The sequence below is a fragment of the Platichthys flesus genome, chromosome 1 (genome assembly GCF_949316205.1).
Source record: "Platichthys flesus chromosome 1, fPlaFle2.1, whole genome shotgun sequence".
NCBI classification, from domain to species: domain Eukaryota; kingdom Metazoa; phylum Chordata; class Actinopteri; order Pleuronectiformes; family Pleuronectidae; genus Platichthys; species Platichthys flesus.
Window position 1 is genome coordinate 31092761 of NC_084945.1, and position 17071 is coordinate 31109831.

At 40.9% G+C, this 17071-nt stretch overlaps 1 protein-coding gene across 2 annotated transcripts in view; it reads left to right on the forward strand.

The window, feature by feature from the left end:
• The window catches only part of spg21 (SPG21 abhydrolase domain containing, maspardin), a 30875-nt gene extending 27466 nt beyond the window's left edge, over positions 1-3409 (forward strand). For both annotated transcript variants that reach the window (XM_062391374.1, XM_062391383.1), the window contains one exon: positions 2818-3409. In XM_062391374.1, coding sequence (XP_062247358.1) covers positions 2818-2943 — 126 coding nt within the window. In that variant the 3' untranslated portion in view covers positions 2944-3409. The remainder of the gene's footprint in view (positions 1-2817) is intronic.
• Positions 3410-17071: the final 13662 nt, after the last annotated feature.

The following is a 17071-nucleotide window of genomic DNA, read 5'->3' on the forward strand; positions in this document are numbered from 1 at the left end:
CTTCCTCCAATTGAGCTGCTTCTTCTTATTGAGCTGCTTATTGTCATTCAGCAGCTTGCTGTTGTCGGCTGTGGCTGAGGGGGAAGAGTTATAGTCCTCCGTCCAGATCGTCAGTTGCTCATCCCAGCCCATTTATGGGCACATCTGTGGGGTTATGGGAATAGGGCTGTGCACAAGAGATGCCCTCGCAATTTGGAGCCCTTTTGCAAAGAAGAGTCTGCAAATATTGCCAAGTCAAGATGTGCCATGGTATTAGACTCCTATTCCCCAAAAAACTGAGTGCTGTAATATAATCAAAAGGTGCTCCAACAAAGTATTATGTTAAGGGTGTGCACACTTATGCAACCAGGTTATTGTACATTTTTTATTTTTTATTTTTCCTCCTAAAGATTTCAGTTAGTTTTTCAACTTAATTGTGTACTTTATAGGTCACATTAGAGCTGGAAAAAGTTCGGACAGGATTTATCTTTGTCTCATTTGTTAACATCACAAAAACCTTGCATTTTAGCAGGGGTGTGTAGACTTTTTATATCCACTGTATAAATATATATATATAAAAACAGCTGAAGAGAAATAAAACCTGGCCGTCTTCCTGATGGAGTCTGTGGGATGGGTCCAGGTCAGGTCATCAGTGCTGTGGACCCCGAGAAACTTGAAGCTGCTGACTCGCTCCACCGTGGTCCCGTTGATGGAGAGGGGGGCGTGTTCTTCTCCTCGTCTCTTCCTGTTGTCCACGATCAGGTCCTTCGTTTTGCTGACGTTGAGATGGAGGTTGTTATCCTGGTACCAAGATGTCAGGGCCCTGACCTCTCTGTAGGCCTTCTCATCGTAGCCGGTGATCAGGCCTATAAACGATGGAGTTGGGGCTGTGGGTGGCCACGCAGTCATGCATGAACAGGGAGTACAAGAGAGGACTGAGCACGCAGCCCTGGGGGGCACCAGTGTTGAGAGTCAGAGTGGAGGATGTGGGGCTGCCGATCTGCACCGCCCGTGGTCTACCCGTCAGAAAGTTCAGGATCCACTCACAGAGGGCGATGTTGAGCCCAAGGTCTCTGAGCTTGGTAACAAGCTTCAGGGGCACGATGGTGTCGAATGCTGAACAGCATTCTCACATATGTGTCCCTCTGGTCCAGGTGGGAGAGGACAGTGTGGAGGGTGAGGGAGATGGCATCTGCAGTCGACCTATTTGACCTGTAGGCGAACTGAAGAGGGTCCAGAGAGTCAGGGAGGGAGGAGGTGATGAATGGTTGGACCAGACGCTCAAGGCACTTCATGATGATGGAAGTGAGTGCTACTGGGCGGTAGTCGTTCAAGCAGAGGATTTTTGTTTTTTTGGGAACAGGGACAATGATGCTCTTCCTAAACATGCAGGGACAACAGACTAGAGCAGTGGCAGGTTGAAGATGTCTGTGAACACATCTGCCAGCTGATCTGCACACACCATTAGAGCTCGGCCAGGGATCCCATCAGGACCATGTGCCTTTCGCGTGTTGATCCGGTTGAGAGATTTCCACACCTCTGCCCTGGATATGACGGGGGGGCAGCGGTCCTCCTGGGCCTCTTCGATCTCCGTAGCCGGCGAGTTCCTCTCAAAGCGTACATAAAAAGTGTTCAGATCCTCTGGGAGAGATGCAGACACTACATCAGCACTGCTGGTTTTAGCTTTGTAGTCTGTGATGGTTCTCAGTCCGGCCCACATGTTCCTAGTATTGAATGTCCCGTTGAAAAGCCATCCTGCTACGAAGTTCATCCAGCTTGTTGTCCAGGGACTGGACATTAGCCAGCAGAATGTCCGGTTCTCACGTTTCCTCAGCCGGAATGTGCAGCACTTTCTCTGTCTCATATCACACACTAGTGAAACTGCTTTAAGGGTAAGGTTGGGGTTCATTATCATGCTAAAAAAGGTTTAGGCATACCCGATGGAGACTGAAACCGCCACCTTTTTGGTTTGTGGATTCAATTAAATTGTATTTGTATAGCGCCAAATCATAATATACATTATCTAAAGGCTTTACATAGAAGGTCAAGACCTTAAAATGTATAGAGAAACCCAACAGTTGCCACAATGAGCAGCACTTCGGCAACTGTGGAAAGAAAAAAAACTCTAGGAGAACCAGACTCAATTATTATCTGCCTCGACCAGTTGGGGTGATCAGGGAAAATGGGGAGGAGAGGAGACATGGTTGTAAAAGAGGGGAGAGAAGAGAGAGAGATAGAGGGAATGGGGGGAAGAGAGAGATGGACCTGGAACACTTGTGTACAATCAGGCTTCCGCTCTGACTACTAACAATGAAAACAGTATGAGTGTAAAGATGTTATTAATGATATCAGCAACAATTCATATAATAATTAATTAATAATTAGTAGTATTGTTAATTATAATAATAATGATAATTGTTGTTATCGTACAGATCTGGGTACTAGTTATTAGAAATGAAATATAGTGCTCTGTCCTGATCACAGATGAGTGGAAGTTTTTCAAAGTACAGTGACAATAGTTTGTTAAAAAAAAATCACATATAATGATGGTAAAAAGATCATATAGAGAAAAAGTAACTACCTGCATCCATGTCTAGCACATGTATGCTGCAGGCTTGTCAGGTGCTGTCTTGAGCCCTGACAAACTGTTGCTAGATTATTTCCAACAAATATTAACTCTTTGAATCACTAAATTATAAGAATCTGGACTCTTAAGGTTTTCTTTTCTTACTCAAATATTCAGATTTACCCTTCATGAATCATTGATACTGTAGCACTTTCTGTCTAGTATGAGATATTGTTTTAACCTTTTAAATGATATCACTTGTTTATGTTCAGATTCACCTTCGTCAGTTCCACGGGACAAGATATGCTGCTATCAGTCCTGAAATGGTGAGCGCTGAGGAGCTGGAGGTGCAGGAGAGTCACCTCAGCAGTAACCAGGACTCTGAAGATGTCCAATGAGACATTTACCTTATAGCTTTTTCATTATAAATATTTCCAGAAATTTCTGTCTCTTTTCACAGATTGTTCTCCCGATTTTCGACAGAACTCGATATTTAACCATCAAGTCAAATAAGAATATTATTATTTGACAGATGAAGCATATTTTGATAATAAGTACTTGCCTTATATGGACTTAAACTTGTATTCATATATTGCCTGAACTGTTTGTGTGTTAAACACATACTGTGGTTAACATTGCCAGCAGTAAAACGGTTTAACAGATAAATGAACAACATTTAAAATGCAGATATTTATATCTGAAAGTCTGTTTAAATCAGTGATACTATTTTTTTCCCATTCATTTTGCACATTAACAGTTAAAATCTGAATGTCACATGTTGTGCAGTTGTTAATTTCACAGAGATGAGCTGAATTATGTTTGTCAAACTGGTTGTTATTCTGAAAATAAATAATGTGATACAGATGTAATGTTATTGATGATAGCAGCACCAGTTGGTTTTAGTGATAATGATCTAATTTTATTTGTTTAGCTCATATTCACAAATGACAGTTTGCCTCCAAGGGCATAACAAGGTGTGGCCTCCCTGTCCTTAAAGGGATAGTTTAATGGATTATTTAAATTCACCTATTTTCTAGTCACCACTATGTCAATGGAGGGGTGGATGAAGCATTTGAGACCACAAAGCAATTTTGGAGTTTCAGGGGTAAACAGCATTGCAGCAAGATCCAATACAATTTAGGTAACTTAAAAGAAGAAAATTGACTTCACTATCAATGTCTTGAGGCCCTTCTCAAAAAGTAAGACATGGTTGTGGTCAATGGACGAGGAGGGAAACATTAATGTGCTGTCATTTTCTATCTCAAATGTCACAACATTAAGAAATGTGAATAATAGGGTAAATAGAGTAACTGATCACAACTCGGTTCAGAAGCTACAACTAAATGAGAGGGAGATGTTGATTGAAGGCCAAAGCATGAGTAATTTATTTAAATAAATGACCTATGTCATAAGAAGCTCTTAAGGTCATGACAAAATGGTAGACACACCACTCTTAAATGTTAACAAAAGTATATTTATTAAGCCAACTTTGAACATAATGTGTCAGTGAATATTAACTAAAAGGTAATAATGCAAGTGAAGACAACTAAAGCTGCAGAAAAGGAGAGGGAGACTGTTAGTGAAGCCCACACTTATACACTGTCGACACCGGAGTCAGGTACCCACAGTTGGCACTGTGGCACCTAGCTCCTCCCACCATGTAATCCACATTCAAACAACACACAGGACAAACTGTAAGGGAGGAGCTGGAGTCATCACCCCCACATGTATGATATGTACAGCGGCACGCCATCCCTTCATTGCTGCTGTCGAAAAAACAAAACATGTGCTTCGCAGATAATTGTCGACGTTTTTGGGAAAACCTGATAAGAGATTTTCCATCCATCCAACTTTGGAAAGAGCAGCTCTTATATCTAGAAATATGACAACGTTTACTTAACAGTCAACGCCATGACAATCCAGAGTTGAGACCAGGAGGCTGAGCTGCAGTCTCTTCTTTAAATTTCTAATAGATCAGTCACCCTCCAAATATCCTTAAGAAACGGCATCTGCCCACCAACCACCTTAATTAATTAAATCAAAAGTAAACCGGAGAGGAGTAACACATTCAAACCTAATAAAAGTGAATACAACCAATATATCAGTTCAAACAATAGAAGTATAAAATGTGACTTATTAAATATCAGTGGTCTCATTAATTAAACAGTGCATGGGTATCATACTTAAAGTGTATGTGCACGAAAAAGCCAGAAATGGCGTACGCACAGGAAAAACTTGATTTATGAAGCTGTGCAAGCACACCTGAAGGCAATGTTCACTTTATAAATCACAATCCACGCGCCCTCTACACTCCCACTTATAAATGGTCAATCAAAGCACCTTATGAATGTGAAATTATCCTGCTGTCCAATGGGTTTCCACGGTGAGTCATGACAGTTTCACGGCATGTAGCGATAAGAAGAGGAAGCAAAACTTACTGACACTGACATTGAGGTGTTTGTTAGTGAGGTGGAGTTGAAGAGCGATCTTATGGGACAGCAGTGATGTGATTAAGAAAGAAAATACACTGATACACTGCTGCTGTGGATAATACAGTGAGTGAGAGTTAAAAATGATAGAAAGCCTGGAGGCACATAAATAATCGCTTCATGCTGTTATAATATGAGGGACGTTGTTGTATCTCATGTTCGTGCTTTAATCATCCAAAACTGAAGGATTATTACATTCAACTGTGATGTCCCCAATCTATAGAATTTACCAGAATTATTATTATGTGCTTGTGTTTCTGCTGGGATGGTTTGATTCCGTCAGTAGATCTGTGTGATACTGGACTCAGTTCAGCACAAAGATCAAAAATCTATAGAATCTATATCAGAATCAGAATTATTTTATTGGCCAAGTATATTTTCACATATAACATTCTGTTTATCTGATAAAACTGTGAATATTTTTAAAGAACTGCCTCCTTTTAGACTTACTTCACAACCATGTGTCAATACATCACAATATAGTTATCACTGCCACACTAACTGTTAACTTGTTAAAAGTACAGCAGCCTCAATAAAAACAACCCTTGATACTATCCAATCTGTGTATCGTCTGTGTTTTCATATTTAATTAGAAAACCAGAATTAAAAAAAGTTAAGCTTTTCTAAGTTTGGATATTTTGCTCAGATCGAAATAAGGAAAAGAAAAACGGGTCTCGGGCCGAACTTGAGTTTGATATTTAATTTGTATGACTTCTGTGATCTGGAAGTTAGAATACTCAGATAAATAAGTCATAAGTGAAACGTTGTTACTCCGTGATCAGATCCATATATGGGTTACGTTTTAATTCACAATTTATGTCCTGCCTATCTCGGCTCTTTTTGGCTTGACCAGAACAGTCATTTTTTTCAAGCGAGAAAGTAACCATTAGGTTTACAACACGACACCTGAAGAAATTATCCGTGCACCGTCACAAGTCAGTTTATGCTAGTTTTTTTTCAAAATAAGCACTTCCGTGGTCATGGTAAATAAAACAAAAGCAATAGCCTGTAACAAATAATTGATTAAAGCTAACTTTACACACTGTATTGGGGTCATTTACACTTAGCATTCATTTTTATCTTGATAGTTATCGTACTAAAAGGAAAATAATTAGTAAAACATAGAGAAAACACAACACAACTCTACACAACAACTGCTTTGTGCAGTTGTTGTGTACAGTACCTTGGTTACGACTACTATATGACAAGGGCTGTACAAATCAAACACTGTCCAGCCAAATACTAGGTTTTGATCGAGTCAAGTTCATGCTATTTATCTTCAATGGGAGTGCATGCAGGAGAATGTTGGGTTGGAAAAATCCTGAGATTAGGTTCATCAGCCATACAATAAAATCCAACATCACGTAACTATTATGGTAAGAATTCAGTGAAACAACAAGTATATTGTAGGCTAATATAATAATAAAACAACAATAGCCATGCTTATGTACAGCACCTAGGACTAGCTCACATATACTATAGGAATTTAACTTAAAACAACTGAAATTTTATAATTGGCCCATGCATATAATAATCTCCTTTTGGTAAAAACGTTTTTGTGAATATTGAGGACTAATGTGACAAAGATGGGAGCATGCATTAATCATAATATTTTCAATTCTCTTAAGGGTGATATGTTGTCTAAATATGTTTTTTTTATCATGCTGAATATTTGGGCCATAAACTTTACCTTGATCAAAATGAGAAGCTGTGGTCCACCATGTGAGGTGGGACCAACTCAGGGTCGACCATGGCAGGGACTTTTACATGTGCCTGTACATGCAAGACAAGCTGTCAAGACAAAAAATAACTTCAGCAGGCCACCATACCATCCAAAAATATAAATAAAGCTTTGGGTTTTAGTAATACTAAGATAAATGAAAATTAATATAATCAAACTTAAAAAAGATAGAGAAAAACTAACATTTGAGCTAACTACCCATAGAAACAGGCCCTGGTACACCTGCTGAACCAAGAAGTCATCAACATGGGGGACAATATGACTAAATTCTGCATCTCAAACTTGACATTTCAATAAGGCCAAATTTGACAAGGCAGAGTGGTGCAATCATTGAATGCACAGAGGATCCCAGGAATTCTACACTGAATATGTACAACACTTTAGAAGCAATGGTTATATGTTTGCACTCCAGCCACATTCAACCTTAAACGGCAATGCTTTGATAGTATTTTTTTACCATGTTTCATTGTTTTAGGCCATGGGCTACCCATTGAACTTGCAGCAGGGGGCTGTCGAGCAAACATTTCTAAGAGGCTGCTGCTCAGTGCCTTTGTTGTGGCAAACATGTATGAGAAAGAATTGAGATCTTGGAACTGACCCCTTTTCATCTGAGGAGGATAGATGTGCTGCAGAACAGGCCTTTGCAGAAAAATATCCTGATTTCGGTCTTCTTATTAATTATGCTGTAAACAAAGACTATACTATTTTTCAGGATGCCTTGTTGTACCTCATGAATTTAACTGAAAAATTTGTCTAAAAAAAGTGATTGAAATACTGTGGTGTTTTTTTCCCAATCTGTGGTGTTGAGTAGCTAGGTAAACAGCGATGTGTTGCTCTTAATCCTGATCGAGCTCAGACCTAAGAGAAATGTGGTCTCTTTTCAATCACTCAATCAATCAATCAAATTTTGTTTTTATATACCATATTCACAAATCACAATTTGTCTCATAGGGCTTTAACAAGGTGTGACATCATCTGCCCTTAACCCTCAACAAGAGTAAGATATTTTTTTTTTACTATGGATCCCTCTCCAGGGCGGACAGATGTGCAATAGATGTCACGTGTAAAGCCTGAAACATGCTTCTGCGACTGTGCCTGCGTCTTTTCACGCCGCTGTGGCGCAAGACTCGTTTTCATTCATGCTTCCCCAACCGTTACGCGTCTTACAAAGCAATTCCACGCCAGAACACTCGGCGGAGTAATGCTTTTTGTCGAAGACGACCTGAGAGAGGCCTTCTTTGTGGGTGTGGCAATCGTTGTTGACTGTTTATTAACCTTCTACCAGTCGTGTTCTCCATTACAAACACATGGTGAACCATGGCAGAGAGTGTATTCACGATTCCAACCGAACAACAATTGATTGAGATGGAGCTGCTGGACATTGAAGAGCAACTTCTTATAATTAGTCATCAGGAGTTCTTCCCGGTTGTCCATTCTTCTTTTTAAAATCTTCCGTTGTTTCTGCCTGTATAATGGGGCATGAAACCGGAAATGCAGCTCCAGAAGGGATGTGGAGCAGACCAATCACAGCCTTGCGGGCTGAGTGAGCTTGCGGAGCTTTGCCGTAAATTTTAGAAAAGTGGGGCGACGCCCGTCAGCACGTAAGGAGGGATACATAAGCACGTAAGGGACCCGGAAGGGCTCTTGCGCTTACGGGCCCGTGAAAACGCAGAAGCATGTTTCAGGCTTTAGACCAGAGGTCTTCAACAGGGGGTCCGCGACCCCTAGGGGGTCAGCGGAGGTACTGCAGGGGGGTCGCAAAATGTTTGGTTGATGAAATAATTTTTTATATTTTTTATTGATTTTCCAACCAATTTTTTCCCACAGATTTAAATGTCTTTAAATACAGATTAACATGCATCCAGCATATTAAGAGGCTGATTTGACCCTCTGGCTGACAACCTCCATCCGTCCAAGGTTAGATAAGTTGTGTGCTACCCATCAGGGTCCGACATATCACTAATGTGGGAGTATGTGTGCCATTCACAGATGGCTTGAGGATTCGATGTCTCTTCTACATGTATGTTTAAAATAAAAACATGAATCTGTGAATTACTTTAATAGCTCAGTGTTGTATGCAAGATATATGTTTATAAATTTGCAGCATTGATCAGACTTTAGCTCTTTGTAGCATGATGGCAGGTCATTTTCCTGGTTTTTGTCAGGACACATGCTGCAGCATTTTGGAAAAGCTGCAGAGTCTTTAGTGACATACTGCTGGAGCCTGATAATAATGCATTACAATAATCAAGTCTTGATGTAACAAAGGCATGGACAAGTGAAAGAAGGCGGCCCTAGAAATTAGTTTTAAATGAGAATTGAAGGACAAATCAGGATCAAAGATCACTCCCCAAGTCCTGTCTATTTCATTGGAAGCAAGGGCAATGTCGTCTAGCACAGTTATATCATTAGATAATGTATCTCTTATGTGTTTAGGGTCAAGCTTTAGAACATCTGTTTTATCTGAGTTTAATAAGAGAAAATTGTGGGTCATCCAAGTTTTTATGTCCTTGAGACATGCTTGGAGTTTAGTTAATAATAACTGGGTGTCATCCGCATAGCAGTGGAAATTTACCTAGTGTGTCCTGATAATGTTTCCTAGTGGAAGCATATATAATGAGAATAAAATTGGGCAGAGCACAGACCCCTGTGAAACAACATGGTTTACTTTGGTTGGCACGGATAATATTGCTGTTGTAGTAGAAAAATTAACTAAGCATGGTTGACAAACTCTTGTGTCTTTAGATAGTAAGCGTTTGAAGCCTTGTTAAGAGATTTTCATGACTTGAATTTACATAGATCAAATTGTTTATGACTTGAGCTGAATTATGGTAGGAACTGTTTATGACGTGAATACGGTGAGACCATTTGTGACTTAATTACCCATCAAAGGATGGAGTGTATGTCTTCTTATCACCTAAGGTGTTAGATACGGGTTGGGTGGACCCCAGAGCAGAGGCCAAACACTGAGCACGGAGGTGGTGCATTCAAGGGTGTTTATTGATCATAGGAAACTGCAGAATAACTGAGTGCTGATAGCTCCGGGAGTTCGTCAGCGGAGAGGAGAAGCAGGAGGGCAGGGATGCTGATAGCTCCAGGAGATCGTCAGCGGGGAGGAGGAGCAGGTGAGCAAGATGACGGGGTCCTGGAGGACAGGAGAAACAAACACGGGTGTGACTCCCACCCAAGCACAGTCAGACAGCAAATAGTTTCCTCCACAGGTTTTTAATGAAGTCTTGTTCTCCACATCAAACCGACAAAATACCGTGTTTCTTCTTCGTGTTTCTTCTCAAACAAGCAGCTCAGTGGAGGCTTCAAAATAAAAGTCTTAGCTCTGATTACACAGTAATGCTATATACAAATACAAAATAAACATTGGAAAACCTTTACAACATATTAAAGTAATATAGTGGCAACAGTTACAACGGGGGTTACGAGATATACGCGACAGGAGAAATAGACTGAGGGCCGAGATCGAGTATCTACCACGGTAGTGACAAGGACGAACTGGCGATGACTCGGCGCACAGCCAGGGTAGATATAGCAGGAGGTTGATGAGTGCAGGTGCGCTCCTTGGTAAGCCTCCGCCAAGTCATCTAATGAGATGAGCTGCACCTGAGGGAAAAGGAGAGAAGAGAGGAGCAGGGGCACTGGAGGCACAGAGAACTGTGACGTAAGGAAACACATGTGAATCAGCTGTTAATGTTTAGATTCCTCTCTTCCAACCACTTATGGAACCTCTCTGGATTGGTTCAGAAGGACAGCCCTAAGTCCTGCTATATAAGACCTGTGGTTTTGACTGTTCTTCATCATCACTATGAGATCCTTGTGGTTTATCTGTGTTGATCCTTTCTGCAGAAATCCCCTTATTAAATACACATAGATAACTTTGTTGTTTACAGCCTCTTGAATATTCAGATTTCCGTCACAACTTGGTTTCAGAAGTGGGATCGCACGACTGGACGGATCTGGACTCGGCGTCAGCGGTTGACTGATCCTCTTGGAAGAATAGGTCCAACCTCAACCTCCCCATTAGGATGGGTGAGACAGTGGGAACAAGACCCAAGTCTCGGATCGTCTCAGCGCTGCGATCTATCTGAATAGAATCTGAGATTTCAAGTGTGATTTATACCAGTAAAAACATAGTGTTACAGAGAAGTTGGTCTAAGGCAGGGGTCTTCAACATTTTTCAGGCCAAGGCCCCCGAAACTGGTGGAGAGATAGAGCGGGGACCCCTTACTATATATATTGTATAAAAGTGTGTTTTATATTAAACTGTGCCATTTAAACATAGCTACCCTGTTATTGTGCATTCAATACTAAGCTATTCAATTATTACACAGGTTCATATATTCATGTTTTTAACATGTGCAAGGTACAGATTGGCCATGCCACTGCCATTTCTAAACATATATCTTGCATACAACACTGAGCTATTAAAGTAATTCACAGATTCATTTTTTTATTTTAAACATACATGTAGAAGAGACATCGAATCCTCAAGCCATCTGTGGATGGCACACATACTCCCACATTAGTGAGATGTCGGACCCTGATGGGTAGCACACAACTTATCTAACCTTGGACGGATGGAGGTTGTCAGCCAGAGGGTCAAATCAGCCTCTTAATATGCTGGATGCATGTTAATCTGTATTTAAAGACATTTAAATCTGTGGGAAAAAATTGGTTGGAAAATAAATAAAAAATATAAAAAATTGTTTCATCAACCAAACATTTTGCGACCCCCCTGCAGTACCTCCGCTGACCCCCTAGGGGTCGCGGACCCCCTGTTGAAGACCTCTGGTCTAAAGCCTTAAACATGCTTCTGCGTTTTCACGGGCCCGTAAGCGCAAGAGCCCTTCCAGGTCCCTTACGTGCTTATGTATCCCTTCTTGCGTGCTGATGGGCGTCGCCCCACTTTTCAAAAATTTACGGCAAAGCTCTGCAAGCTCACTCAGCCCACAAGGCTGTGATTGGTCTGCTCTACATCCCTTCTGGAGCTGCATTTCCGGTTTCATGCCCCATAATACACGCAGAAACAACGAAAGATTTTAAAAAGAAGAATGGACAACCGCGAAGAACTCCTGTCGGAAGAGGTCCGAAAATATGAGCACCTTTATTACCCGTCGATGTCCGATTGATTTAATGGCCGTACAGACCACCTACGCCTCCGTCTCCTCTCCAGTCGCTTTTCCTGATGACTAATTATTAGAAGTTACTCTTCAATGTCCAGCAGCTCGATCTCAATCAATTGTTCTTCGGTTGGAATCGTGAATACACTCTCTGCCATGGTTCACCGTGTGTTTTTAATGGAGAACACGACTGGTAGAAGGTAAATAAACAGTCAACAACGATTGCCACACCCACAAAGAAGGCATCTCTCAGGTCGTCTTCGACAAAAAGCATTACTCCGCCTAGTGTTCTGGCACGGAATTGCTTTGTAAGACGTGCAACGGTTGGGGAAGCATGAATGAAAACGAGTCTTGCGCCACAGTGGAGTGAAAAGACGCAGAGGCAGTCGCAGAAGCATGTTTCAGGCTTAAGGGGATGAGATCTCCATGATGGTTGAAGACCCCGGTAAATGTTTTAACCAAGGTTAAGTGTAAACCTGGAAGGTAGACTGACGAGGTACCTTATAGAGTTTGTTAAGAGCACAACCACAGCTTAGGACATAACAATACTGAGTGTATTTGCATTGATGAAAGAAGACTTGAGACGCGCGCTATGTAGAGAGCTTCTTTATGGCACTATGATTTATGGTGGTTAGGCAGGACATTTAAAAGTGTATAAAAAAACATATAAAGAAAAAAAAGAGACGAATTGAGAAATAAATTAAGTAATTATAGGGATATTACTATTGATTAAAATATAGATATTATTACATACTACATTATTTTGAGGATATTAATATTACTGCGTTTCCTATTTTGCTCCTTACGAAAGTGTTTTTGGTGATTGATTAAAGATTTAAGATAACTAAAACTTAACATCATTTTTTTTTTTTTAATATGGGTAAAAGTAACAGTAACGAAAAATTCGATGAAACTGATCTGAGAATTCCTAATATGAATTTCATGCAAAGGAACTATCGTGACACAGCACTAAACCAGGTGAAAGTTTGGATGAATGAATGTAGGTTTCCAGAGGGGGGGAGTTTTAGCATGAAACTCCCCCCTAAGCTGAAACAGCTGAAACAGCTGAGACTAAAGCTAGAGGAGAAAGAAAGAGTAAAACATACATTTCAGTCAGAATGGAGGGGATATGGAATGTGGTTAGAAGAAGCACAATGTAGGGACAAAAAACAAACATTTTTAAAGGCAAATAAAGTGTCTCAGTGTTTCAAAATGCAGGATTCCGACCTCGACTCTGGCCCGCCAAGAAGACAACAACCTGCACAACTCCAAGCTGCACCGCAAGCGTGTGCTCCACAAGCAGGAGCCCAAGCTCCACCACCTCCTCTACCACCTCTTCCACAACCTCCTCCACCACCTCTTCCACCATTTCCACCACCATGCAACATTCCAGACCTGCAACCCCTCACTCCACCTCTCACCAGACGAGGCGGACACTACGGACCGGGACAGGATCCGGCCCACAATGTTTTGTGCCTCCCGATGGTTGAATTGGCAGGACCAGATGGGCATGCAATACTTGTGCACAGGCCTCGGACAACCAGCGATATCCAAGCAGCAACGAGTCACCTCACTTCCCCATCAAAATCAGGGGGAGTGAAGTTTGCAGAGGAGCTGCTTGTCTTATGCAGAGAATCCGCCCCACAAACTTTGAACTGAGACGAATGCTCATGGCTAAAATGGGTAATGGATGGGCAAAAATGGCAGCATTCCCAGTGCGGATGGACATGAAAAAGATTTCAGTGTGTAAGCAAGAAGAAGATGAGTCAGTTCACAACTACTTGACTCACTATACTGAACCTCACAACACTCACAGTGGGTTAACTCCACCTCCTGATGTAAACGCAGCAGAAATAATACCATGGGAGGCCCGACTGAGAAATAGTTTCATCAACGGCCTAAGACTTGATGTTGCCAGCGTGTTAAAACGCACATGCATCCAGTGGGACTCTGGACAACTCAGCTTGATAGAATCACATGCAGTGCATGCTGAGAAGCTAATCAGAGATGGAGACAAGAGGAAAATGGACAAAAGAGAGACTGATCTGCATCACGCCACATTGACCATGTTCAGGGTAATGTGAGACATTGAGTAATGTGAGACACCCCCTGTATCTAGGCAACGTTACACCTTTGTGGTCATGTGACCATTATTTTTCAAGCCCCTCCCATTCCCTCCTTGCCATGAAGAAGAAGTTGATGCTGGTGCTGTGGTAATTATGTTTTTTCACAAAAATGGCTGTGGGCTAAAGTGGTACAAATGCTGTGAAGCACAAGGAAAGTTTAGACTTAAACATATTTTAGTGTTATATTACATTATATATGTTTTATTTTGAATGTCATAAATATTGTAGAAAAGCCATCATGCCAAGAAACTATACACCAGGAAGACAACCTGGGGCCAAACACCCCCGCAGAGATGATGAGTGCAGCCGCTGAGGTCATGCAAGGAAAGAAGTCCTCAAGAAAAGCTGGAAGGGATAGAAATATTGACAAGACAACCCTCAAAAGATTCATAAAGAAAAAGAGAAAGGGAAAGTAAAATCAGTAGCCTGGGGTTGCAGTAGCTGAGGCAAAGAGAATATTCACAGATGAGATTGCCAAACACTTGAAACAACTAGCTGACCAGTTCCATGTCCTTGTCCCTGCCAATTGGAAAGAGAAACAATGTGCAGGTAAGCTAGGGTGTGCAAGAGATCACTTGAATCATAATAATCATAAATGTGCTTAATTGACCAATCCCCATGATTCTGTTACTACTCTGATATTAGTGGTTGTCAATCTAGCTGTCGGGATTTTAACTATTACAACATATGTTGTTATGGTAGTTTTAAAGTGGAAAAAGTAAGTGGACCACTTTACCCCGTAGCTGGGGTAAAGTGGCACACAAGACCCCTTTTTTTAAAACAATTATATTTTCACTGCCCACATTCTGATAATTTCCATTGCTAGAAAACATCCTGAATTAATGGGAAATGTGTAAACGTGAGTGGCCCGGACCTTCGTATTTTTTTCTATATGTGGCCCTTGGGATAAAAAGTTTGGACACCCCTGGTCTAAATTAATCTACTCCCCCCAGTCATATAAATTCACACGTTCCCAGAGAATTTGGGCGAGGAGGTGGAGTTGCTGCTATTTTTAACTCCAGTCTATCAATTAATACTAAACCTAAACTCAGCTACAAATCATTTGAATGTCTTGTTCTTAGTCTTCCACGCCAATCCAGGAAACACCAACAGCCAATCATATTTGCTGCAGTATAACGTGCTCCTGGGGCTTATACTGACTTATAACGGAATTCCGTTAGCTTTTATCAAAACCTACTCCTAAAGAATGAAAACAATTATTATTGTTGGTGACTTTAATATTCATGTTGGTAATAATAAAGATAGCGTTAGTATAGCATTTATTTCGATACCAGACTCAATTGGTTTCAGTCAGTGAGTACACTAACCTACTTATTGTTGTAACCACACACTTGAGCTTGTATTATCATATGGTGTAAAAATGTAACATCTAATAGTACTTCCGCGCAATCCAGTTCTATCAGGCCATAATTTAATAACCTTCGATTTCTCATTATCTGAATATATGCCACTATTAAAAAACTTATTTTCTAGACGTCTACCTGATAGTACTGTAGCTAAATTTAAGGAAATAATTCCGATTACATTTAAACCAAGGCGTCATGTTTTCGGCCGTAATCATGGGGAGAGAGCTGGTAGGCCCCTTCAGGGTCCCTGATGGTGTGAAAATGACCTCGGCAAAGTACGTAGAGTTTCTGACTGACCACTTTCTTCCGTGGTACAAAAAGAAGAGCCGTGCCTTTCCGAAGCAAAATCATATTCATGCATGACAATGCACCATCTCATACTGCAAAGAATACCTCACCTTCCCCTTAACCCTATTGCGAACTTCTGGAGCATTATCAAGCAAAATATCTATGTGGGTGGAAGGCAGTTCGCATCCAAGCAGGTGCTCTGGGAGGCTATTATGGCATCCTGCAAAGACATTAAAGTCGAAACTACCAAGATAGATGCAAGAATTGTGAAGGTGATATCAAAGAAGGGGTCCTATGTTAACATGTAACTTGACCTGTTAAGATGTTTTTGATTGAAACTTTTTTTGATTTCAATAAATATGAACCCCTAATGCTGCAAATTCAACAAATGATTTTACAACCTATACAATATCTTGAAACTCTGAAACTCAGAAACTCTGCATAATAATTTGGAACACTGCATTTTGAGTTTTTATCATTGGAAGGTTTGTTCAATAAAATTTGAATTTTACTCTAACAGTTGATGACTTGAAAATTATATTGACTGGCTGTGCATTACTATTTAGGAAAATCTGAGCAAAGTGTAATTTGCAAAATAATGTGGAAGGCGGTGTAAATATTAAACCAAAACCATTAAACCATCATCCGTCGATATAAACAACAAATTCATTAAAAGCCCTAACTCCACTGAGATGGACCATCATGTCCAAAGCTTTGCAGACTCATTACGATCAACATTTGACTCAATAGCGCCTCTAAAAAAGAAAATTGCGTAATATCTCAAAAATCAGACATGTCCTTTCGCAAAAAGATGCGGAAAAACTAGTCCACGCCTTTGTTACATCCAGACTGGACAATCGTTATTCATTATTATCAGGCTCCAGCAGTAAGTCGTTAAAGACTCTGCAGCTTGTCCAAAATGCAGCAGCACGTGTCCTGACGAGAACCAAGAAAAGAGACCACTTTTCTCCAGTATTAGCTTCGCTACACTGGCTTCCGGTTAAATCTAGAATAGAATGCAAATGTTCCTCCTCACCTTCAAGGCCCTTAATAATATGGCCACATTTTACCTTAAAGAGCTGTTAGTACCTTATCAACCCACTAGAGCACGCCGCTCCCAGAATTCAGGCTTACTTGTCGTCCCTAATGTCTCTAAAAGTAGAATAGGAGCCAGTGCTTTCAGCCATCAAGCCCCTCTCCTGTGGATTATCTCTCACTTTCCCATCCCTTTTTTTTCAATAGGCACGTGTTCAGAGACTTTCACCAGACGTTAGTGATAGAGGGTAAAATATTTGTTGAACATAATACAAGTTGTAAATTATGCAGGGAGACTGTGCCTTCCCCGGACATGTCCCAGGAACGGCTGGACCGAAGAACAAGTTC